A 26,503-nucleotide genomic window follows, 5' to 3' on the forward strand; every position below is an offset into this window, starting at 1 on the left:
ATGAAAATAATCAACAGATTTAAAAGTGTGCTCAAGGCTGATCAGAGGTTTTATATCCAAAGAGGTATTGAATTCGGCACTGACCAGAAAGTTCCTGAGAGGAGCAGTTTTGCACCATTTCCTCAAAAAATGGAGAGGAGAGACAAAGCTGAGACAATCAGGTGTGTCACTGCGTGCAGTCTGGGTCTTTCCAGTCCCAGGTGCTCTAACACTCTGCCTTTGGAGGTTGCCCTTTTACATGGAAAGGGGCTTCTCAGAGAAAGCTCATTAGATGGCCATTGTCCCCAGGGCAAGGTATTTGTGTTTTTGCCACACCATGCGGCGTGTGGGATCCTAGTTTCCCCAACTAGGGACCGAACCCATGTACCCTGTGTTGGAAGTGCAGAGTCTTAACCAATGGACTGCTAGTGAAGTCCTGTAAGGTATTGTAAATGGCACCAACTACTCACTATATAAAATGGTACTGACTTGGTGGTGAGCTTAATGTGAAATTGTAAATCCATGACTTGGCCAAAAATGTGAAAGCAGGATTCCATTTACACCCAGAAGTAGAGTAGAGGTCTGTGTCCCTGGCTCTGTCATCTGAAGCCTCCCAGGTGTGCTATCCACTCCCTGCCACTTATGGGTCCGCCTGTTTGTTGATGCTGAGAAAATAAGAAAAGGGCTAAAGTGGGGAAGTAGCTCTTAGGATGAACAGGACTTGTGTTCCAATTCCTGACTTGTCACTGGCCAGGTGACCCTGGGCAAGTAACCTAATGTCTCTTGGCCTCAGTTTCTCCAACTGCCAAACCAGGATTAATAGAAAACATTCATTTTTGTTTTGTGGGTTACTAAAACCTTGCCGACTAAGGTCCATCTAGTCAAGGCTATGGTTTTTCCAGTAGTCATGTATGGATGTGAGAGTTGGACCGTGAAGAAGGCTGGGTGCCGAAGAATTGATGCTTTTGAACTGTGGTGTTGGAGAAGACTCTTGAGGGTCCCTTGGACTGCAAGGAGATCCAACCAGTCCATTCTGAAGGAGATCAGCCCTGGGATTTCCTTGGAAGGAATGATGCTAAAGCTGAAACTCCAGTACTTTGGCCACCTCATGCGAAGAGTTGACTCATTAGAAAAGACTCTGATGCTGGGAGGGATTGGGGGGCCAGGAGGAGAAGGGGACGACTGAGGATGAGATGGCTGGATGGCATCATTGACTCGATGGACGTGAGTCTGAGTGAACTCCGGGAGTTGGTGATGGACAGGGAGGCCTGGTGTGCTGCGATTCATGGGTTCTCAAAGAGTCGGACACGACTGAGCGACTGAACTGAACTGAACTGAAAACCAGGCTAAGTATTTTTGAGACATTTAATCAAAATGTAAGGAAGATGCTATGATTGTCCTTATTTTACAGATGAGGACGTTGAGACTTTCAGTCACTCAGGTCATTTTCCTGAGTGTCCTTTCAACAGATTTGAATTCAGATCTCTTTGTTTCCACAGGATGTTGAAAGTGAAAGTCACTCAGTTTTGTCTGACTCTTTGTGACCCCATGGACTATATAGTCCATGGAATTTTCTAGGCCAGAATACTGGAGCGAGTAGCCTATCCCTTCTCCGGCAGATCTTCTCCACCCAAGAATCAAACTCAGGTCTCCTGCATTGCAGGCAGATTCTTTATCAACTGAGCTATCAGGCTGCTGATAGTGGGTTAAATGATCACTAATCCCTCTCAACTCTAAAGTCTTAGAATTTTATGATTTAACCAAAACCAAAAATGAAGAAGGGGAAGACAAAGAGAAGGCAAGTGCAGGTAGAAGGCTTCCACCCAGAGGACTGGCTCAGGAAGGTTAGCTTCCCTTGGTCTTCGTCTGTTTTTCTCAGGTGACACAGGAGATTGGATGGCTGCAGAGGACAGGCGAAAGCCCAAGAATGAGAACGTTCTGCTTCATCCAGGCTTCGCAGCAATGAGCACTACCCTCCCAGGCTCTACCTTCTTGTGAGATTTTGGCCGTGGGTTGCTGTGGAGGACAGGCACCCCATCAATGTGGGTTCTGAGGGCCCACTGTGACACTGGCCTGGCTCTAAATAAGTGAAGGGAGCTCCTACCCCCACTCCCAAGGCAAAGAAAGGTGGTTTCATCTTGAAACGAATAATCAAATGGTTTCGCTGGTGGCTCAGTGGTTAAGAATCTGACTGCCAACACAGGAGACACAAGTTTGATCCCTGGGTGGGGAAGATCTCCAGGAGAAGGAAACGGTAACCCAGTATTCTTGCCTGAGAAATCCCATGAACAGAGGAGCCTGGAGGGCTATAGTCCACGGGGTTCCAAAGAGTTGGAAATGACTTAGCAACTAAAAGAAAAAAAAAAAAAACAGCAATGATCAAAGTGTCTACACCTAATTTTGTGTTTGTGGTTTTGTATTGTTTTCCTTATAGAACTCCCCTATTTCTGCTGATTACACAGTCTTCAGGTATGGCAAGACTATTCTTATTCTGACATTTTTGTTCATGAGAATGCAAGTCATTGAAATAGACCGAAGTAGGGCTCCTTGGCTTTAAAAAATATGGACTGGTTTTAAAGTAATGTTGAATTCAAATCATTTTTCTAGACTCTTCAATAGCTTCCAGAAATAAGGTTCATAAAACGCACCCATTAGCTATGCAGTTTTTACCAAACTGTGGAAGGCACTATGGAAGGCTTTTGTATTCCTTTAAAAAAACGACTCTAGCATTTTTCCAGTAACTGGTTGATACCTATGAAGCTCTTATTTAGGGCTGATCCATGGTCAGTGAGTTTGTTGATAATAGGATTAGTTGGAAGGAATGTAGCCTCAAGTACATAATGTCCCTCTTCACAAGAAAACATTAAAATTACCCCTTTGAGGGGACTTCCCTGACCATCCAGGAGTTAAGACTTTGCCCTCCAGTGCAGAGGGTGTAGGCCTGATCCCTGGTCGGGGAGCTAAGACCCCACATGCCCCATGGCCGCCAAAAAACCAAAACATAAAAAACACACTGTAACAAGTTCAATCAAGACTTAAAATGGCTCACATTAAAAAATCTGTTTTAAAAAATTGCCCTTTTGTTTTTTTCTCTTTAAATTAGCAATTATTAACATAAATGCCCTGATACAAGCCAAGGAGATTTTCTCCAAAAGTTATTCTTCCCCCCAAGAAAGGTTTTAACTTATGCTTAAGTTTGTGTAAAGTTTCTCATAATTAGTAGTGTTCTATTATTTTATCATGAAAGCCAAAATCCTCTTTAAAGAACACATGTAAAGCTGACAAAAATCTCAATCATTATTAGTTTTGGATGCTTGTAGAGATCAACTGGGCATGCATCACTAGTAGTTCAGCTGGTAAAGAATCCACCTGCAATGCAGGAGACCCTAGTTCGATTCCTGGGTTGGGAAGATCCCCTGGAGAGGGATAGGCTACCCACTCCAGTATTCTTGGGCTTCTCTGGCGGCTCAGAGGGTAAAGAATCCACCAGCAATGCAGGAGACCTGGGTTCGATCCCTGGGTTGGGAAGACTCCCCTGGAGGAGGGCATGGTAACCCACTCCAGTATTCTTGCCTGGAAAATCCCCATGGACAGAGCAGCTTGGAGGGTTACAGTCCACGGGGTCACAAAGAGTTGGACACCACTGAGTGATTAAGCACAGCGCAGCACAGAGATCAACTGACTAAATGGGAATTTTAAAAAGAGAGAGGCAAGACAGATTTAATCACCACAGTAGAGTTGATTATCTCACATTTGACAAGACTATATAACTTTATAAATAATTTAATCATCAATTTGTAAACTTTACAGGAAGTATTAAATTATGGATGATGCCAATGTATATATATTGAATGTTTTGTACATATATTTATGTTGAATATATATATATATATTGAAGTTTTTAAAAAGCAATTATCTGGAATACTAGGTGAAAGGATACCTGGACATTGTGGTAAAGTTTCCAACAATTATATGCAGATGCAAAAAGGTGTATTTAATTAACTCTCAGAAGGGAGTGAAAATTGCATGCTTTGGAAAACTTACAGATGACTTGAAATTATGAAGACACTGAGATAAAACTGTGTAGATACAACTATTCCCTGAATTGGGAAAAAGGTGATTTCTAAATTAACATGTCTATCCCTTTTAAATGTGCATATGAAACGTATTTCCTAAATATTACATATAATTGACTATTTCACTTACATCTATCAAAGTTTATATATACTGTTAAAAATGAATCCATGAAAAATTTTTTTGGCCATTCTTGTTGGAAAAAAAAAGGCAGTCCCTTTATATATGAATACAGTCTCCTTATAATGAATAAAAATTTATGTTAAAACACACCTAATTCAGTTAGGACAGGTGAACTGACTTTGCTGCTGCTAAGTCGCTTCAGTCGTGTCCGACTCTGTGCGACCCCACAGAGGCAGCCCACCAGGTTCCCCCGTCCCTGGGATTCTGCAGGCAAGAACACTGGAGTGGGTTGCCATTTCCTCCTCCAAAGCATGAGAGTGAAAAGTGAAAGTGAAGTCGCTCAGTCCTGTCTGACTCTTAGCGACCCCATGGACTATAGCCCACCAGGCTCCTCCATCCATGGGAGTTTCCAGGCAAGAGTACTGGAGTGGGGTGCCATTGCCTTCTCTGGAACTGACTTTACATCATGTTAAATATTTGAATTTTCTCCCTAGGAATGAAAAAGTTGTGAACTGCTTACACCAGAATCGTAATGCACTTTTTAGGCTGGTTTGCTTTCCTTGGGGAAGAGGTGGCTCCACTTACTTTGCCAAATGGGGCCAAGATATTCCTAATTTTGTGGAAGGTATGTGAACTTTTATCAGTAAGTAATTTGCAAGGTCAGATAACATGCACATACAAACAATACAGGTTTCCTTACTGGGGGATAGTTAATAGATACTCAAGATTGTTCAATAATGTGATTTTTCTATTTCCAGAGCAAGAAATTCTGTTATCTTCTGCTACCAAATTAAACATGTTATACCATTTGTTAAGGTCAATAGGTCACTGAGATTCTGTTCAGACTCTGTTCAACTTTTTTCTGCCCCTTGTCTCTCTGTCTATTACCCTATCTGTCTTAGGAATTATCTTTCTTTTTTTATTGTTGTTTAGTCTCTAAGTCGTGTCTGACTCTTTTGCAATTCCATGGACTGCAGCCCATCAGCCTCTGTCCATGGGATTTCCCAGGCAAGAACACTGGAGTAGATTGCTATTTCCTTCTCCAAAAGATCTTCCTGACCCAGAGATCAAACCTGCATCTCATGCATTGGCAAGTAGATTCTTTTTTTTTTTTTTTTCGGCAAGTAGATTCTTTACCACTGAGCTTATTGGTGGACCTTGAACTTGAATTTTTTTCTCACAGCAGCATGAAAGTGAATTAAACACCACTCATTTTCTGATTTTATTTTCTTATTCCCTGACATGGGTAGCTTAATATAAGTCGAAAGCTTTGACGGACAAAACGCTGTACCTCTTACCTCTCTGAAACTGTAAGTCGCTCAGTTGTATCCAACTCTTTGGGACCCCCATGGACTGTAGTCTGCCAGGCTCCTCTGTTTATAGGATTCTTTAGGCAAGAATACTGGAGTGGGTTGCCATTTCCTTCTCCAGGGGATCTTCCCCACCCGGGGATCAGACCCAGATCTCCTACCTTGCAGGTAGATTGTTTATAGTCTGAGCCACCACGGAAGTCCCTTATATCTGAGGTCATGGCATCTAATTCTTGGCTGACATCGCAGCACTGTTTTCTAACTTTTGGCTCAGCTGGTAAAGAATCCGCCTGCAATGCAGGAGACCTGGGTTCAGTCCCTGGGTTGGGAAGATCCCCTGGAGAAGGGAAAGGCTACCCACTCCAGTATTCTGGCCTGGAGAATTCCATGGATCGTATAGTCCATGGGATTGCAGAGTCAGACACAACTGAGCAACTTGCACTTTTCCAACTTTTCCCTCTCTAGCCCTGTGGGAATACATACAGTGCTGCTGACTTCTTGGCCTCTTAAAAGTAAAGCAACTATATTCCAACAGAAATTTAAAAAGAAAAAGTAGGCCTCCACCTGCCGTCCGGAACTTGCAACCTGTACCAGGTAATTTACACATCTCTACAACAGGAAAGAGGCTGGAGAAATCGTACTTCACTTCTCCAGAATTTTCCTTTCTTCAGGGAGGTCCAGGTTGCCCCAGCAGTTCAATGATCCCTTCAAACAGGTACTGTGTGTGTGTGTGTTATTCAGCTTCCCCACCTGTTCAATGAGAGGATTTTTCTGCTGTAAGACATTAAACAAATTTTTTTATTGGATTATGGTTGATTTACAATGCTGCGTTAGTTTCACGTGTGCAGCAAAGGGACTCAGTTATACCTGGATTCACTGTTTTCTCTTTTTTCTTTTTTTATGGACACTTTTCCCATATAGGCTATTACCGAGTATTGAGTAGAGGTCCCTGTGCTGTACAGCAGGTTATTATTTATTTTATATTTAGTAGTGTGTATATGTCAGTCCCAGTCTCCCAATTTATACCCCTCTTATCCCTTGGTAACCATAAGTTTTTTTTTTTTTACACCTGTGACTCCACATCTGTTTTGTAAATAAGTTCATTTATGATTTTTTAGATTTCACATATAAGCAATACCATATATTTGTCTTTCTGTGTCTGACTTACTTCACTCAGAGACTGACATCACTAGTGAAGATAACAATCTCTGAGTGAAGCAAGTGTCTGAAGTAGTAAATGTCATCTTCACTAGAGATGACAATCTCTAGGTCCTAGGTCCATTTATGTTGTGGCAAATGGCAGTTTCATTCTTTTCTTATGGCTGAATTATATTCTCTTTAATTTTTTATTGGAAATACAGTTGATTTATAATGCTGTGTAATGTACTTCTCAGAACTAGAAAGTTGGTTCAATAGCATAATCAAACCAACCATCAAGTATCAATTACTACTGTCTTTGCAATACTACTATTTTGAAATATTTGCTTCAGATTTTATTTTTACTTTTGATTAAGATCTCTATTAATCGTTTTAAAATGCAACTATTTTTAAAATGGTTTTAGATTTATGAAAAATTTGCAAAGTTGTTCTCAACTATCCCTCACCCAGCTTCCTCAATTATCTTCCACACACAGTTTCATGTCATTATATTTCAGGGACATTTACATGGATTATAATTTCAAATATTAGTTCTTTACCAGTATTTTATTTTGTTTACCTTTCTTGAGAGTCGCCATTTATTCCTGTGTTGCAATACTTTCTGCCTTTTATGATTATCACCTTCTTTTGGGATCTTTTCCTTCCTTCTTTGTTTTCTTATTCCCAGCTCGTTTATTCCTATCCTCCATATCCATTTAAATACATTGTATCTATTACCTCACAGACAACATTCAGTCATTTTAAAAATCATTTTTGTCCCTTTAATCAATTTCTTTCTAGTATTCTGTCAGCCTTTGTGCAACTGTCTATTTCTGTTCAGGATGTTAAATTTCTGAGTTATAGTGTTTTTTCATATCTGCAATTTCTCATTTGAATTTATACTAGAGTTTTGTATTGTTTGCTTTGCTCTGTGAGCTTTTTAAAAAGCATGTTCAATCATTAGCTGAAAATCATTAGTTTGACTCTTACTTTCTTCATTTTGTGTGTTATGCTTACTTCTACTCATGATGAAGTCCGTTGGATTTTCCTGACCCACAAAAACAGGTCATTCTGGAACTTCGCGATGTTTTGAGGAATAAACTCAAGTTCTAAAACAGTGGGACTGAAATGCTACATTTTTGTAAGGAGGGGATGAGGAAGGAAATGAACTTACATTTACATATGCATAAAATACCTTTCAAGGCTTATGTTAATAATTGATACCTTTGATTGCCCCTAGAATATTCAAAAGCAGAGACATTACTTTGCCGACTAAGGTCCATCTAGTCAAGGCTATGGTTTTTCCAGTGGTCATGTATGGATGTGAGAGTTGGACTGTGAAAAAGGCTGAGCGCCAAAGAATTGATGCTTTTGAGCTGTGGTGTTGGAGAAGGCTCTTGAGAGTCCCTTGGACTGCAAGGAGATCCAACCAGTCCATTCTGAAGGAGATCAGCCCTGGGATTTCTTTGGAAGGAATGATGCTAAAGCTGAAAGTCCAGTACTTTGGCCACCTCATGCAAGAGTTGACTGATTGGAAAAGACTCTGATGCTGGGAGGGATTGGGGGCAGGAGGAGAAGGGGATGACAGAGGATGAGATGGCTGGATGGCATCACGGACTTGATGGACGCAAAGAGTCGGACGAGACTGAGCGACTGAACTGAACTGAAGAGAAAGATTTGGAGAGATTTTTGCATTGCAAGCCTTTTTGTACCTCTTGAATATTGAACCATGTATGAATTTAAACTGCCTTGGAAATTAAAAAAAAAAAAAAAAAGTAAGAAAAAGCAAACCACCCGGTTAGTTGCTTACCCTGTTTATTAGTTCAAGGGTGCCCTCTTCTGTCACTATAAGTGAAGTGCAGTTTATAAATACGGGGTTCTTTCTTCTGATTCTTTGATGCTACCTGGCATCTGTAGGGCTCTTCTCTTCAGCCACTTCCTTCTTTATTTTTGCCATCAGGTCTGCAAGGGACGTCCCTCCCTTTCCAAGGTGCCTCTCTCAGCCACTACAACTCTGCTCCCTCATGCTTTCCAAGCCCCTTTCTCTCCATTTCCAGGTAACAACGCTCTGCCATGGAAGTCTCCCCAAAACCCATGCGCTGGAAGAAGAGAGTCCTGCTACTAATATATAAATATATTTTACAAATTATTGAAGGTAATTTCATATGAGGTTTTCAATCAACAGTTGACAGTTTAAGATATATATTTCACATATTTTTCTGAATTTATATAAATGTAACATACTATAAATGTTCCTCTGAAGCTTGCTTTTTTCTCCTCTGTTTTTTTGAGATTCATCCCTTGGATATGTGACTCTCTACTTCACTGGCTTTTAACTAGGAATATATTATTCCACTGTGTGACTATATGTGTCTAGTCTTCTGTTTATAGGGATTAAGGTCTTTTTCTGCTATGTGTAATAACTTCTGCGAGCAGTCTCATATACAGTTGACCTTTAAACAGTGCAGGGGTTAGGGATGATGAAGCTCTGCACAGTTGAAAATCCACATATAACGAGTAGCTGGGCCTCTGTTTTCAGGGTTCAGCATCTGTGGAATGAACCAGCTGCATTTCTTGTAGTACTGTAGTACTTACTATTGAAAAAACTCTGGATATAAATGGACTCTCCCAGTTCAAACTCTTGTTGTTCAAGGGGCAACTGTATGTGTTCATGCATGCATGGGTAAAAGTCTATCCTTAAAGGTGGAATTTCTGGGTATTGGAATAGGAATGTCTCTACTTCAAATCGTCCTCCAAAAGAACTGCAAAGATTTTTACTGCCAAACCAGCACACAAAAATTCATATCCCTTTATATCCTTGACAACACTGTTATTGCCAAGGCTTTTATTTTTTTGCCAATCTGTACATGAAATTATTCTGATTTTGTTCTATTATTTCCAGTGTTATTGAGATGTAAATGACTGGATAAGCTTGGAGCTTCCTAAGTGGCGCAGTGGTAAAGAATCCATCTGCTAAGACAGGAAATGCAAGAGACACAGGTTCAGTCCCTGGATCGGGAAGATCCCTTGGAGGAGGAAATAGCAACTCGCTCCAATACTCTTGCCTAAAAAATTCCATGGACAGTGGAGCCTGGCAGGCTACAGTCCACGGGGTTGCAAAGAGTCATACATGACTGAGTGACTGAGCACGGGCACACACACACACACACACACACACACACACACACGCACATGGTGAATAAGTTTAAGCTGAACCACATAACTTGACATGTATATATTGTGAAATGATCAACATGTAAGTTTAGTTAACATCTATCCTCTCAAATAGTTTCAGCTATCTTTCCTGTGATAATTTTTCTATCTATTCTCTTAGCAATTTTCAATATGCAATATAATATTGTTAACTATAGTCACCATGTTGTACGTTATATCCCTAGAATGTATTCATAGTAATCAAAATAGTATCCTATTGACATAAAAACAGGCAAATGCAATAGAATTGAAAGTCCAGAGATAACCTCCCAAATACACAGTCAACAAACTTTTGACGAGAGTGATATGAAAGTCGCTCAGTTTTGTTGGTTGCTTTGCAACCCCATGGACTATACAGTCCATGGAATTCTCCTGGCCAGAATACTGGAGTGGGCTGCCATGCCCTCCTCCAGGGGATCTTCTCAATGCAGGGATGGAACCCAGGTCTCCTGCATTGCAGGTGGATTCTTTACCAGCTGAGCCACCAGGGAAGCCCACAGAAAAGACAGTCTGTTCAATAAATGGTGCAGGGAAAGCTGGATATTCACAGAAGGATGAAACTAGACCACTCTCACCACTCACTCAAAAAATTAACTCAAAAAGAATGAAAGACTCAAACGTAAGACCTGAAATCATAAAACTCCTAGAAGGAAACAAAGAAAAAGCTCCTTGACATTAATCTTGGTTATGATTTTTCAGAGATGACACCTACAGCCCAAACACAAAAGTAAGATAAATAAATGAGATAACTCCAAACTAAAAAGCTTCTGCACCACAAAAGAATCACCAAAATGAAAGAGCAACTTACCAAATGGGAGAAAATATTTGCAAATAAAAACTCTAAGAAGGAGTTAATAGCTAAAACATATAAGGAACTCATACGACTCAATACCAAAAAAACAACAATTTTTAAATTGAATAAACAGAGGAACTGAATAGATATTTTCTGAAAGACAACTTACAAATGGCCAACAGGTGCAAGAAAAGATGCTCAACATCACTCATCATCAGGGAAATGCAAATCAAAACCACAAGCTATCACCTCACACCTGTTAAAATGACGGTTCCCAAAATGATAAAAGATAACAAGTGTTGATGAGGACGTGGGGAAAAGGGAACCCTTGTGCACTGTTGGTAGGAATATGAATTAGTGAAGTTACTCTGGCAAACAATATGGAAGTTCCTCAAAAAATTAAAAATAGAACTACCATATGATCCAGCAATTCCACTTCTGGGTATATAGCAAAAGAAACAAAACTGGTTATCTCAAAGAGATAGCTACACATCCCATGTTCATTAGAGCATTACTTACAATAACCAAGACATGGAAGCAACCTAAGTGTCCACTGATGGATGAGTGATATAGAAAATGTGATATCTAGATAGATAATGAAATAATAGTTAATACTGAGCTGACAAAAAGGAAATCCTGCCATTTGCAACATCATGGATGGACCTTGAGGGCATTGCTGCTGCTGCTGCTAAGTCGCTTCAGTCGTGTCCGACTCTGTGCAACCCCATAGACGGCGGCCCAACAGCCTCCCCCGTCCCTGGGATTCTCCAGGCAAGAACACTGGAGTGGGTTGCCATTTCCTTCTCCAATGCATGAAAGTGAAAAGTGAAAGTGAAGTCGCTCAGTTGTGTTCGACTAGTAGCGACCCCATGGACTGCAGCCTACGAGGCTCCTCTGTCCATGGGATTTTCCAGGCAAGAGCACTGGAGTGGGGTGCCATCGCCTTCTCCGACTAAGTAAAATAAGTCAGACAAATACTATATGGTATCACTTATATGTGGGATCTAAAAGAACCAATTCAGAGAGGTACAACTTCCAACTGCAAGATAAATTACTCTGATTTTAAATGGAGCAATCCTTGTTATAGGTGAGACTGGCATTTTTCATATATATGCACAGTTGTTGTTCAGTCGCTCAGTTGCGTCCGACTCCTTGAGACCCCATGGACTGCTGCAGCGTGCCACACCTCCCTGTCCTTCACAATCTCCTGGAGTTTGCTCAAACTCATATTTCTATTTATGCTTCCTTTCCTGTGAGTTTCTCATCAGATTCTTATGCTTACTTTTCCATTTGATTCTCTTCTTTTTATTGATGTATAGAAATTCTTTACATATTTAGGACCCTAATTTTTTAGGTATTGCAGGTTAAAATGTCTTTCCCAGTTGATGCCACCTCTTTCTTTACATGTTGTCTTTTGATTCATGGAAGTCTTAAATTTTAATATAGTCAAGTTTATCTCTCTTAAAGTTTGCACTTCTTACAGCTTACTCCAAAAAGTATACCCTGTCAGTCACAGTTATTTGCCAATATTTTCTTCTCTCAATTTTTAAGTATTTTGTCATATTTAAGTTAGAATTGACTTTTCTATATCATGTAAGAGCTAGGTATTTCTTGATTGCACATGAATAATCGGCTGACTTGGTTATTCAGAGACCTACACTTTCCTTCCCACTGATTTTAAATGTCAACACAGTTATAAAGTGAGTTCCCCAGATTCATGTTGATGTATGGGAAAACCAATACAATACTGTAAAGTAATTAGCCTCTAATTAAAATAAATAAATTTATATTAAAAAAATAAAGTGAGTTCCCACATGTGTGTCGTCTATCTCTAAGCTCTTGATTCTGTGCAATTGGTCTATCTGCCTTTCCCATAAATTTAAGGCACTTCAATGCTTGTCCTTCTCAGCCACCCTTGAAACTTGGTGTCTTATACTCCTGATACAAGCCATGATGGTGTGATCACTCACCTAGAGTCCTGGATATCCTGGAGTGCAAAGTCAAGTGGGAATTGGGAAGCATCACTATGAACAAAGCTAGCGTAGGTGATGGAATTCCTACTGAGCTGTTTCAAATCCTAAAAGATGATGATGTTAAAGTGCTGCATTCAGTATGCCAGCAAATTTGGAAAACTCAGCAGTGGCCACAGGACTGAAAAAGGTCAGTTTTCATTCCAAGCCCAAAGAAAGGGAATGCCAAAGAATGTTCAAACTATGCACCATTGCACTCATTTCACACGCTAGTAAAGTAATGCTCGAAATTCTCCAAACTAGGCTTCAACAGCACATGAACCGAGAACTTCCAGATGTTCAAGCTGGATTTAGAAAAGGCAGAGACCAAATTGCCAACATCTGTTGGATCAAAGAAAAGGTAAGAGAATTCCAGAAAAACATCTACTTCTGTTTCATTGACTACACTAAAGTTTTTGTCTATGTGGATCATGACAAACTATGGAAAACTCTTAAAGACATGGGAATACCAGACCACCTTACCTGCCTCCTGAGAAACCTATATGCAGGTCAAGACACAACAGTTAGAACCAGACATGGAACAATGGACTGGTTCCAAATAGGGAAAGGAGTACATCAAGGCTGTATATTGCCACCCTGCTTATTTAACTTATATGCGGAGTACATCATGTGAAATCCTTGGCTGGGTGAAGCACAATCTGGAATCGAGATTGCTGAGAGAAATATCAGTAACCTCAGTTATGCAGATGACACCACTGTTATGGCAGAAAGTGAAAGGAACCTCATCAAGAACCTCTGATGGAAGTGAAAGAGGAGAATGAAAGAGCTGGCTTAAAACTCAACATTCAAAAAACAAAGATCATAGTATTCGGTCCCATCACGTCATGGCAAATAGATGGGAAAACAATGGAAACAGTGACAAACTTTATTTTCCTGGGCTCCAAAATCACTGCAGATGGTGACTGCAGCCATGAAATTAAAGGACGCTTGCTTCTTGTAAGAAAAGCTGTGACCAACCTAGACAGCATGTTTAAAAGCAGAGACATTACTTTGCTGACAAAGGTCGGTCTCTTCAAAGCTATGGCTTTTCCAGTGGTCATGTATGGATGTGAGAGTTGGACTGTGAAGAAGGCTGAGCGCCGAAGAATTGATGCTTTTGAACTATGGTGTTGGAGAAGACTCTTGAGAGTCCCCTGTTCTGCAAGAAAATCCAACTAATCAATCCTAAAGGAAATCAGTCCTGAATATTCATTGGAAGGACTGATGCTGAAGCTGAATCTCCAATACTTTGGCCACCTGATGCAAAGAACTGATTCATTGGAAAGGACCCTAATGCTGGGAAAGATTGAAGGCAGGAGAAGGGGATGACAGAGAATGAGATGGTTGGATGGCATCACCAACTCGATGGACATGAGTCTGAGCAAGCTCCGTTAGATGGTGAAGGACAGGGAAGCCTGGTGTGCAGCAGTCCACAGGGTCGCAAAGAGCCAGACACAACTAAGCGACTGAACAAGAAGAAGCCGTAGACAGTCATTCTGTTAGCACAGGCTCATGACTGGAATTTTAAATTCCCTCTTATGTTTTTTCTCTTCTAGTTATACCATTTACCTTATTGTGAGTCAAACTGCACACATGTGATTCATCCAGTGTTTCTAAATGTTTTTCAAAAATTCTAAATGTTGGAGAGTATTTTTCAGATATGTAGTCTGCTGTAGCTTGTGTTCATTTACTCAGCAAATTCTAAAATGTTTCTCTCCTTACATTTGACTACTATTATTCACATCTTTGAAACTCTTCCCATCATATTAACATAAGCCCTTTCACAGTATCACAACAACCCTCGTGCCATCTGCACACGTTAACTGTCTTCGTTTACTTCCAGTGCATGCCATGCGGCTTGCTGGGAGAGAAAGCTGGTTTGAAGAACATTTTGCAAGTGACATGCATCAGGTGGTTGATGAAATTGCCTGTGCCCGGCTGCCGGTTATCCAGGGTGAAAATTTCACATTTTTTGGCCACAGGTATTTAACCTCTGTTTAAAATTTTTTTTTGTTGTTGTTGTTGTTGTTGTTTTTAAACCTCTGTTTTGAAAAACATTTGGGGGACTTTTCTCCACCACAGATCCATGGTTAATGTTGTTTTAGTTTGGTTTTGATGTTTTGTCACTGCTTGAAAGAATGATTGACTCCGAGCAGCCATGGCTTTTACAATTGGCCAGTCTGTACAATCTGCCTTTTAGGCAGAAAGCATTAAGATTTGTAAAATCAAGACTCTAGCAGCAACATATATCCTATTTATTTTTTAAATTTAAAAGGATATAAATAGTATGTATTTCTTAAGCTAGTTCAGTTCAGTTCAGTCGCTCAGTCATGTCTGACTCTTTGCGACCCCATGAATCGCAGCACACCAGGCGTCCCTGTCCATCACCAACTCCCGGAGTTCACTCAGACTCACATCCATCGAGTCTGTGATGCCATCCAGCCATCTCATCCTCGGTCGTCCCCTTCTCCTCCTGCCCCCAGTCCCTCCCAGCATCAGAGTCTTTTCCAATGAGTCAACTCTTCGCATGAGGTGGCCAAAGTACTGGACTTTCAGCTTTAGCATGATTCCTTTCAAAGAAATCCCAGGGCTGATCTCCTTCAGAATGGACTGGTTGGATCTCCTTGCAGTCCAAGGGACCCTCAAGAGTCTTCTCCAACACCACAGTTCAAAAGCATCAATTCTTCGGCGCTCAGCCTTCTTCACAGTCCAACTCTCACATCCATACATGGCCACTGGAAAAACCATAGCCTTGACTAGACGGACCTTAGTCGGCAAAGTAATGTCTCTGCTTTTGAATATGCTATCTAGGTTGGTCATAACTTTTCTTCCAAGGAGTAAGTGTCTTTTAATTTCATGGCTCACAGTCACCATCTGCAGTGATTTTGGAACCCCCAAAAATAAAGTCTGACACTAAGCTGTAGAATTTTAAGGTTAAGTCATAAATATCAGAGTTCTGTCTGCCTCTTACTCAGTTCGACCTTTGGCAACTTCCTTGGGTTTCTGAATTAAGTTTCTTCCTCTGTGAAACTTGAATGATAATGGCTCCATTTCTGAGGATTAAATGAATAATAACCATAAATTACTTGGTATTATGGTAAGGACTCAGTACATTTTGGCTCCTGAATTATATATACACACAGATACGATTGAGAAAAAAAAAAAAAAAAAGAAAAGAAAAATCGTAGTATCCATTATCCCAGATAATCCTTCAGAATTTTGATGTGGCTCCATAGTATTTTTGCATGTGGGGATCCTATTTTATATTTCTTCCTAATTATTCCCCCCACTTAAACTATTGCTATGGAGATCTGCTATTACTGCAAGATGACTGTCAATTCCTTTTAAGATAATACTTATTTCTATCTTTTTTTCTGTTATAAAAGCACTCTGATGACATTTTTTGTAGAAAATTTAGTATACGTTTCTTATAAATTTCTTAAGGATCACATGTCCAGAATTTAGGTTAATGATATACACACTGATAGAGCACTTGATAGAAATTTCCAAATCACCTTCAGTTTACACTCCAGCAGCAATGACCATGGAACTGAGTTTCCTTTGTTCATTGCCTGAAGATATTTGCAAAAAAATGCTCTCGATCAATACTGTCTACAAAACATAACTACGTAATGTCTACAGCAGTTCACAAACTTTTTATTCCTGGCATTACTTTAATACTGGGTTGACCAAAAGGTTTGTTTGGGTGTTTCTGTAATATAGTATGGAAAAACCCGAACAAACCTTTTGGTCAACCCAATACTTCTAGGTGCATTGAGGGGATCAACGAGATTTTATGTGTGGTTTATCTATCAATATTTACCATATTAGAAAATAAAACTATGAATCTTTCAAGATATTTAACATTAATAATCCCCTTATATGCTGATATAAAGAATACATATTTTATGCAAGACTATATTCTCTCAAAAAAGCACTGTGGGAAGAGTGGCACTATTTTACACTTTGGCACACATTTAATGCCTGGCTTATTAGAAGGCAGCTAAGATTCTCTCTTTTGCATTCCAACTGTGCTGATAACCCATGACATACGTAGTATATGGAAAACTCAACTATGCTCTCATAAAAAAAAAAGAGAGAGTTTAAAAGGGAAACATTTTAGCAATATTCTAAAAATGGCTTTAACCTCACAGACCACCTGAAAAGGTGACAGGAACTCCTGCAAGTCCCCAGACTATACCTTGAAAACTGCTGATAAATATTAAATACATAGTGACATTTATCTTTCAGGGAGGAAAGGAAATTTAAATTAATTTCAAGACATGGTGGAAATCAGTACTCAATCTTAGTTTGAATTATCTAGGATGTCTTGAAACACTGCTGATGTGGCTGCAAATCATTGAAAACCTACCATTTACAAATAAGCTAGCTATTATTCAACTAATGTAAGCTCTCCTTTGGTCTGTTTCTTGATCGTTGCTGTGTTTATGCTTGTTCTTGTGGATTTCTGATGTATTACCATGAGTTTTGTTGAATAGTTATTATCATGTTTTTCTTCCCCAAATGTAGTATGGGATCTTATACTGCTTTTTTTACTGTGCTACATCTCAAAGAAAAATATAATCTAGAACAGTACATTTATTTGTGTCAAGTATAAGCCCTCCTCATGTAAGTAATTTCATTTTCCTTAGGGAGGGTGGTGGAAAGGAGAGAAGTGCAGTGGGGAAATCAAGTCATTGTTTTCCTTTCTGGTGAGTTTTGATCCAGTAGACACGGTGATGAATAAAAGATACTATTGGTTAATGAAACACTCAAATCTCTTTCACTGTCATCTTCTCATCTTTGCTCTGAAATGCACTTTAACTGTTTCCTGGTCAGTGCCTGCACTGGCCCAGGCATCTCCGATGAAAACTATTGATTCTAAGTGTATTTTCCTCCATTCTGAGTCAAAAGAGAACTTTCAGCAAACTAACTGGATCATTCTTTTCTTTTTAATAAAAAAATGTTTGTTTGTTTGTTTTTGGCTGTGCTGGGTCCTCATTGCTGTGCACAGCTTCCCCTAAGTTGCAGAGAGCCAGGGCTATTCTCTAGTTGTGGTGCAGGCTTCTCATTGCGGGGGCTTTGCTGTGGAAAGAGGCTCCAGGGCTCACAGTCTTCAGTAGTTGCTGCACGTGGGCTCAGCAGTTGTGTCACACAGGCTTAGCTGCTCCGCGGCATGTGGGATCTTCCTGGACCAGGGATTGAACCAGTGTGCCCTGCACTACCAAGGCAGATTCTTGTCCAGTGGTCAGGTACTCCTGTCTGCCATCAGGTGATGTTCTGTAAGCACTTCTGTGTCTGAAGGTGTATTCCTGACGTATCCCTGGAGAGAGACGTACTCTGCGTTCCACCTAGGTCTCCGCCATCTTGTTCTCCCCACAAGGCCGATTCTTAACCCCTGGACCACCAGGGAAGCCCTGATCAGAGAATTCTCAAGTCACCAAAAGGCAGAGTAGAGAGCGTTCAGTGTCTGAACAGGTGCTTTAAATGAAATGTCAGACTAATGTTTTTACTGTTTCATGTCAAAGGCCCAAATTCGTTTCCTCAAAGATGATTTGTGTGAAGAAGAAATTGCCTTTGCACTAAAGAAAGTGGGAGGCATGCCTGAGGATTTTGTTGATGACAAGGAACTGAGTCAAGAATCTGTTACCAGAGTGTTAGCAGATCTTCACATTTTGAATGATACCATCCAAGTCATTAAGGCACGTTTTCTCTCTCTCTTTTTTAAAAAATTATCTATGGAAGACGCAGGTTGGCTGTTCTCTGAGGACGCTTATCCAGGAAGGCAGAGTTTGACTTGTTTTCTTTTGAGGCCCACCTGTGATATTTTTGCCGCCTTCAAATGAAGCCTGGGCATGGAAATTACATCAATCAAGGATGAACAGGGCATCTTTATCTTTTTTAAAAAATGTGGTTCAATGTGTGTTGGGTTGGCCAAAAGTTTGTTCGAGTTTTTCCAGAAGATCTTACAAAATCCCCAAATGAACTTTTTGGCCAATCCAGTATGCTTTATCACATAAAAAACATTAGTTGAATAAATTACTAATGTCAAAGGATGCTCATCTTCTTAGGGGAACAGCAGAAGGGGATCCCTACTTATTAAATATGTGGAGGTGATTCAGGACAAGGGAGTGATTTGCTTCTTGGGGGAATTTTGTTCCAGAACTCATTTGGCTCCATGACACCTGACTATTCTTGTCTCCTAAGAGGTCTCATTGACATATGATTCTTCTAATAGGACTGAAGTCCTAATGTTCCAGATACTGGCCCTAATAAACTGAAACCACAAGGTTCTCCCTTTTCTAACCTCCAGCATTTGGCCCTCAGTCACTATTATATACCATCATGCATTTCTTCAATTTTGTCTGGCTCTTGTCTCCTTTGGGGAGGAGCTGGACACACTGGTCTGAGTTCCTTTTCTTTCTGCCACAAAGCCCGGAGCTGAACCTAGGGCCTCCACAGGCAGTGCCTGTGAGTAGAAGTTTATACAAATAGCTTTAAAAAAGAAAAAAAGTGGAGCAGACCTGAAGCACCTTGAGAACAGGGACAATCCTGTTCATGTTTATCACATCTCTGCATTCACGCCAATGCCCACCTCTATTCCACCATTAGGGCCACTAGCTGCCCCGGTCTGTCATCTCTCTCCATTTCTACCCCAACCGTCTGAGCAAATGTGGTCCCCACAGGGCTGTGCTGTCTGTCTTCCTGGCTTAGCAGAGTCAGAATCCAAGAAACACCATTCCAAGTCTGACATCCCCTACCCGCACCAAAGGAAATGCAATCCAGAGCACTATGGACATTAGTGAAATACTGTAGGCAAAAGCTGCTTTTTAATTAAGTCTCGTACAAACATGCCTTCTGTGGAGGCTGTTCACCAGGATCCAGACCCCTGGCCTAGTGGCTGTGAGATTTGGACCCAGGGTCCCGTCTCTCAGAGGAAGGGATGCTGAGAGTAAATCCCTCAAGGTGTGGTGGGTGAGGATGCAAGGAAGTCATGTTTAGGAGATGCCGTGGATATGGCACACAACAAACCACCCTCGATTTAAAAAAATCCAACCCAACAATTCACTACCAGAGGTTCTGGTGACTTTGGGGAATTAACATTTGTTAAGAAGAAGCTTGAGTGTTGGAAAGGGAGCCAAGGTTCAACAACAGACCCCGAGAGAAATTGAAATAGAGAAGTTCATGACTCATGGGTCGTGGAGGAGGTCCACGGCGCACCTAGTGGAGCCGCATGGGGAGGTCAAGGCCGACTGCAGGCAGAGAGGTGGCTGGACCTGACGGACATGCCCTTAGGCGTGGGTGGAGAGCTTTGGGGTTCCCCGGCTAAGTCCGGATTGGTCAATTCAAACCCCAAAGAGCTGGTTTTGGTAAACTTCATGGGAGGTTTATCTAAAAGGTACACGAGGGAAGGCTCTAGGGGGCCCAGAGCAGCTGTCACCTAGGCCGCTGGGGGAGGGTCACAACAGGAACTCACCTGTTTGTGACTCTGCACGTGCTCCAGCAGGGCTGAGTGTAAGGTCCAGGCTCTCACACACTGCCTGGCCGCACAGCATGGCTGCTGAGGCACCAATGTTATAAAGCAGTTTAGCTAAACTCTCAAGAGCTCTCAAAAGAAACCTCCCCCAGACTGAAAATAAGTCACTCACAAGGATATTCCACTCGCAGAATAAAAAAAAAAGTGTTTTGACAGTCTTACCCTCTCCACAGCGAATCAAATCTCAGGAGCTACTTACAACGATTCACATCCTCTCTTCAAATCTCAAATGTCCTAAGCTTGTTCTGGATTCTCTTCATTCTGCTTCTGCTCCTTCCCCTTCCTCGGTCTGCTTTCCTCTCTCCACCTCTCTGCAGCACTCAACTTTTCCCAATATACAGGAAATCAGGCCTGGAGTGTCCCTCCACCCTCTCCTTGCCTATCACCCACCCCCCAAGGCTCAAAGCCTGGAGGTCAAAAGGAAAATCCGAGGCAGGAGGGAAGGCTTTGCAGCTCCACTTCACTCAAGCTGTCCTCCTGTCCTACTCGGACGCACACACAGTCCTCTTCTCTCTCTGGGACCCTGACAACACACGTCAGGCTGTCTGTCATCGTCCCAGGGCTCTCAGATGTTCTCCTTTAAAATTTTTTTTTCTTTTCATTTCTCTTTGGATCATTTCTATTAACCATCTTCACGTTGACTTTGCTCAGCTGTATCAAATCTACTGATGAGCTTGTCAAAGGAATGCCCTATTGCTGCTCCTGCTTATTTCTAGAATTTCTTTTGGAGTCTCTCTTGCAGTCTTCACCTCTCTAGCGAACTTCCCTATTTGTTCACATATGTCCATCTTTCCTGTGAAACCCTTTGGCATCTCCATCATAGCGACTGTCAAGCCCTTGTCTGACAGTTCCAACATCTGGGTCTTATTTGAGTCTTGCGCATGTGTGCTGAGTCACTTCAGTCATGTCCAACTCTGTGCAACTCTATGGACTCTAGTCTGCCAGGCTCCTCTGTCCGTGGGGTTCTCCGGGCAAGAATACTGGAGTGGGCTGCCATGGCCTCCTCCAGGGGATCTTTGCCACCCAGGGATTGAACCGGAGTCTTTTATGTCTCCTGCTTTGGCAGGTGGGTAAGTTACCACTGGGCCACCTGGGAAGCCCATTTAAATGTTATTCTTTTAATTACTTTGCCCCTTGACAATGGAGTCATTTCTTGCTTTTTGTGTCTGATCATCTTTTTTTAATTTAAAGCTAGGTATCATGCATAAAACAGATATTCTATTGAAAAATATCATGCATGAAACTAACATAAATATATTTTATGATTTGAGCACATCTCCTCTGGCAGGCCATGAATGTGGGGAGTTGGGTCAGTCCAGACTGGAGCTGAGCTGAGTTTCAGTTTTGTTGCTACTATGGGTACACTTCAGGGCAATGGTTCTCCCAAGTTACTGTGTGCTTACTGTGGAGACTGGACTGGAGAATTTTTCTCAATTTTTCTGTCTCTCTCTAGGCTCTCCCCACTGACAGCTGTAGTTTGGCTCCCTGTGTGTGATGCTAGCCTCTGAGGTAACAAGGGGAGCTGTTGGACATCCGAGCCAATCTTCAGCTTCAGTCTTAGTCAGGTCCTCGGTGTCTAGGCCTTGTGGGTGGGTCTGGTGGGTATTGGGTGGAAGTTTCCAGTCCCTCCCCAGTAGTAGAAGACTTTGCCTTGGCTTTTGTATAGAATTGGGGGCCTTGTGGCTCAGCTGGTAAAGGATCCACCTGCAACGCAGGAGACCCCAGTTTGATTCTTGGGTCACGAAGATCCCTTGGAGAAGGGATAGGCTACCCACTCCAGTATTCTTGAGCTTCCCTGGTGGCTCAGACGGTAAAGAATCTGCCTGCCTGTGGGAGAACTGGGTTTGATCCCTGGGTTGGGAAGATCCTCTGGAGGAGGACATGGCAACACACTCCAGTATTCTTACTTGGAGAATCCCAATGGACAGAGGAGCCTGGAAGGCTACAGTCTATGGCGTTGCAAGGATTCAGACACAACTGAGTGACTAAGCACAGCACAGGGGGCCCAAGACCCTTCCCATTCCTTCCCCCAGGGTAGAGGGTTTATGCTTCCATCCCCTACATCCGTGGGTCTTCCCATGTGCCCTGGGGGGGGGCGTGGAGGGGGAGTGTTTGATGCCCCTGCTCCAGCAACTGAGATTTCCGCTTGGTAGGAGGGGAGGACTTGACTGGGGGCAGGGTTAGTGTCCATCTGATGGTCACATCCAATTTCCTGCTGCCCACCTGCCCTGGAGAGAGGGCTATTTCTGACCTCTTGCCTTGTTCCTAGTCTTTCTCATGAACCCCTAGTGGGTGCCATGGACAGAAGCCTGTGAGTCAGTGTGAACTGCATCTGACACATCACCCCATGCTTGGTCCCCAGCACCTGAACATTTGTAGCTGGTTCCTTCTCACCCACATGGACAGCAGACACCCCTTCATCCTGTGCTCTGCCCACATGAGCCAGTCCATGTGACCCATCTCTCCTTAGAAGGGCCCAATTTTCCTTGGAGTTCGGTTTCTGGTTTGCCTTGCAAACTCAGCTTCCTGATGAGTTCAAGAATTTATGGTTTTGCAGTTTGTAGGGCTTTTTTCTTTGTTAGGCTACAAGTGGCGCTCCTGGTTTTCTACTTTCCAGGCAGAAGTGGGAATTCTTGCCCGGACTATTGAAAGAGACAATCCTTTGTCCCCTTCAGTCTGCTCCACACATTGTACCAAAACGGATGACTGTCAAGTCCAGTCATGATGTGCCTTGCACTAAATCCTCCTGGTGGCTTCCTGACTCTCTTAGGATGACCAAATCCCTTCAGGAGACCTACACGTGGCCCTTGCTTGCTTATTATTATTTCTTTTTGGGCACACCATGTTGCATGTGGGATCCTAGTTTCCTGACCCAGGATTGAACCTGCACCCCTTGCATTGGAAGCTTGGAGTCCTAACCACTGGACCACAGGGAAGTCCTCTCGCTTGCTTCTTCGACCTCAATTTATCCCAATTCTCCATTCACTCATGGAACAAAAGCCGTTTGGTTTGTGCTCACCTGGTCCCTCTTCCCCTACCATCTCTCTGCCCGTTGCCAAGTTTTTCCTATCTATTCAGATCTCAAGTCTAACTCCATGTTCCAGGGAGTCCCTGCTTGATGTCACTCCACCCCCGCTTGTCAAGTGTTCACAGATCACCCTGAACTTGGTGACTCACCTGTTCAATCGTCTGGTGACTTCATTAATGTCTGTCTCCCCAGCCAGTCTCTAAGCAGCAGGAGGAAAGGGACCGTGCTTACCCAAGTGTCCCTAGGGACTAACACAGCACCCAGCACCAGCTCAGCGAATGGTTTCCTGCTGTTGTGATGAAACTGAGAATCAGCAGAATCAACTCAGGGGCCCTATGTCCATAAATCTGCTTCTGTTCTGTGCACAGGAACCCTCTGCCAAACAATGGAGGGCTGGGGGATAGAGAGGTGGCCATTTCAGGGAAATGACAGTTAAAGATACTATATAGCTAGTCCCATTTTGTGTTGGACTGGGTACCCAGGTGCCACCTGACTGCACCTGACTGTTCTAGAAGCCAGAAGATCTTGGAAAATAACCTGGACCACAGTGCCTCTCAGACAGGTGCTGACATGTATATGTGCCATGGATTAAAAAAAATAAAATGTTTGTATTGCTGTAAACAGTAAAAGGGAAGGAAGTGAGGACTTGTTTGGTTTAAATGAGCTTATTAATAGGAAAAGATTCTAGGGGGTGTCTATTATGAAATGTTACTAACCGGCTCCTTTATATTTGCAGCTGTGACACACCCTCTAAGACTCATCTTTCTTGTGACATAACATGCTTTTCTGGATCTGAAGATATACCAGTGGTTATGGAAGGTGAAATGATTTTGATGGTTTGAGGTGTTTCATTGAGATATCTGATGATTTCTATGCCAGAGGTGCTGGCATGCCTTACAGCACAGATCTGATTTATTTTTTATTTTATTTATTATTATTTTAAATTTAATTTTATTTAATTTAAAAAAAATTTTATTTTTACTTTATTTTACTTTACAATACTGTATTGGTTTTGCCATACATTGACATGAATCCACCACGGGTGTACATGCATTCCCAAACACAGCCACTATGGAGAACAGTGTGGAGATTCCTTAAAAAATTGCAAATAGAACTGCCTTATGACCCAGCAATCCCACTTCTGGGCATACACACCGAGGAAACCAGAATTGAAAGATCTGATTTTTTAAAACGTCCTGTACTAGTACATAAATCCAGTCACACACTTTTTTTCATACACTACAAGGGGATATGTAATATCCATGCTTCTTTTTTATCCTTAAACTATTGCCATACTTCAAGTAAGTGTCTTTTTAAAACAATTCACTTGTATAAAAATGGTCTGGTCAGTATAGGGCACAAACGCCAAACAAAAGTATTAGTGTTAACAACAACAACAAAACTCAACTGGCAGTTACATGGAGGAGAAAAGTGGTCCCAGTTTTATCTAGTGTAAATGGAGAGATGTCAGTGGGTGTGTAAAATGAGAGAAGGCAGGTGATACCGCTGTGTACTGATAGGTCTCTGAGAGATTAAAAATTCAGGATGCACGGAACATGAGCCCATGGAAGTAACCCTACCACTAGTGCGCTCTTAGAAAAGTAACACCCGGAAGTAAATATGTGGGTGGCGGCGTCATCTGTTATTAAATACAATTCTGTTTTTTCAGCCTGGAAAGATGTAACCAGTGGAAGTGTTGTGCTTCCAGGACGCCACTTCTATCTTCTGGAACCTTCCAACATAAGCTTCATCAAGAATTACCTAACCAAGACTCTAGAACTATCAGTGCTCGCCTCTTGACAGATATCTCCCCCCTTCTTGGCCTTAAAACAGTCCAGTTGATTGTCTGCTACTCATCTCCAGTTTTTCAGAGTAGCTTAGGAGTTTGTTTCAGAGATTGGAAAATGATACATTTGCTGCTGTCAGGGTGATGTGTTATCTACAAATGTATTTCCCCACAGAGCATTTACGTATCTGGGGGATGAAAGACGAATGGGTCAAGAATACTTCCGGGAGGGTCTTTCTTCTTTGTATTAGAATCTCATTTGAGTCTCATCTGTGGAAGGTTTGTCAATGAAATTCCTGCTTGGTCAATGATTCATTTCTTCCTTTTGGTTATTCTGATAGTGAAAATCACAGACAGGGGAAGTGCTTGAGACGAAATGACTGTTTCATTAACACACTGTGGCCCAAAGCCTGATCTCACCTTTTGAAATGTGCCCCATTCAGTGAGGAAATGTAGCCTACTGTTAAAGTAAGACAGCCCCGAATAATCACTGCTGCCTGTCCTGCCAAGTCCTGGAATGCCCGCAGCCTTCTTAGGTTCTCTTCTAAGGCGATCCTCCAAGCTGGATTGCCTGCTGTCTGGGTGTGTTCCTGCTGCTCTTTATGCAAGGACCAACTGGGACTCAGGGCAACTGTTTGGGGTCTAGCCCTTGGCGTACAGAGGGTCACGCACAAATGCCAGACCCAACAGGCTGCCTCAGCTTCGTGTGTGATCATCTGAACCAGACAGAGAAAGAAAGCACACCAGTTGGAAACAGACAGGAAAGAAAAGGGAAAAAATTAAATAGGAGAATGACTTGAGTCAGAGCAACGGCAGAACACCACTGGTAGGATTCACAGATGCCTACTGCCCAGGATGGAGAGGCACCAGATCCCCAGGGCTACGTGGGTCCCGCCATCTCTGCCAAGTCCCAAACTGTGTGTGTCTCTCGGAATCCTATGTGTTCAATTGGCACCTTGATTTGTTATCTCCGTCTTCACAACAGAGCTCCTACTTCATGCAACCAGTGTCTCTTCCTTACGGCTTCAAATGCTTGACACAGCTTGACACACTAAAATGTCACCTTCTAAAGCACAGATGTGTTTGGGATCACATAATATGGGGTTGTGTTTTTGTTGGTTTAAAAATAGTATATAGAGAATCTTAGTGAGTAAGATTAAGGGAAATGCACACAAGGGGGATTTTTTAGAATGTATCATTCTTTTTAATATTTATTTATTTCCTTGGCTGCAGTGGGTCTTAGTTGCAGCATGTGGGATCTAATTCCCTGACCAGGGATCAAACTCAGGCCGCTGCATTGGGACCTCTGAGTCTTAGCTACTGGACCACCAGGGAAGTCCCCATTGTTTCTTTTTAACAAAGCGAAAATAATACAAAATTCATTGTGGCAGGGAGAAGGGTTTTGAGTTAGAATTCATGTAATACATTTGAGCTAAAGGTAACCTCAAGAAATTATGTTCCCTGTTTAGTACGCACTGAACTGTGCTTTACTCGTTGGTAGGATACAGGGCTCC

The 26,503-nt window shown here is 42.0% G+C and overlaps 1 protein-coding gene across 1 annotated transcript; it reads left to right on the forward strand.

The window, feature by feature from the left end:
* Positions 1–26,226, forward strand: OLAH (oleoyl-ACP hydrolase). Its single transcript, XM_013968428.2, is given in 8 exon segments — positions 1–161; positions 4,671–4,801; positions 14,482–14,620; positions 17,169–17,227; positions 17,230–17,267; positions 18,167–18,294; positions 23,940–24,022; positions 24,873–26,226. Coding segments are annotated over 8 exon segments (870 nt in total). The 3' UTR covers positions 25,004–26,226.

Source organism: Capra hircus, chromosome 13 (assembly GCF_001704415.2).
Source record: "Capra hircus breed San Clemente chromosome 13, ASM170441v1, whole genome shotgun sequence".
Taxonomy (NCBI): Eukaryota; Metazoa; Chordata; class Mammalia; order Artiodactyla; family Bovidae; genus Capra; species Capra hircus.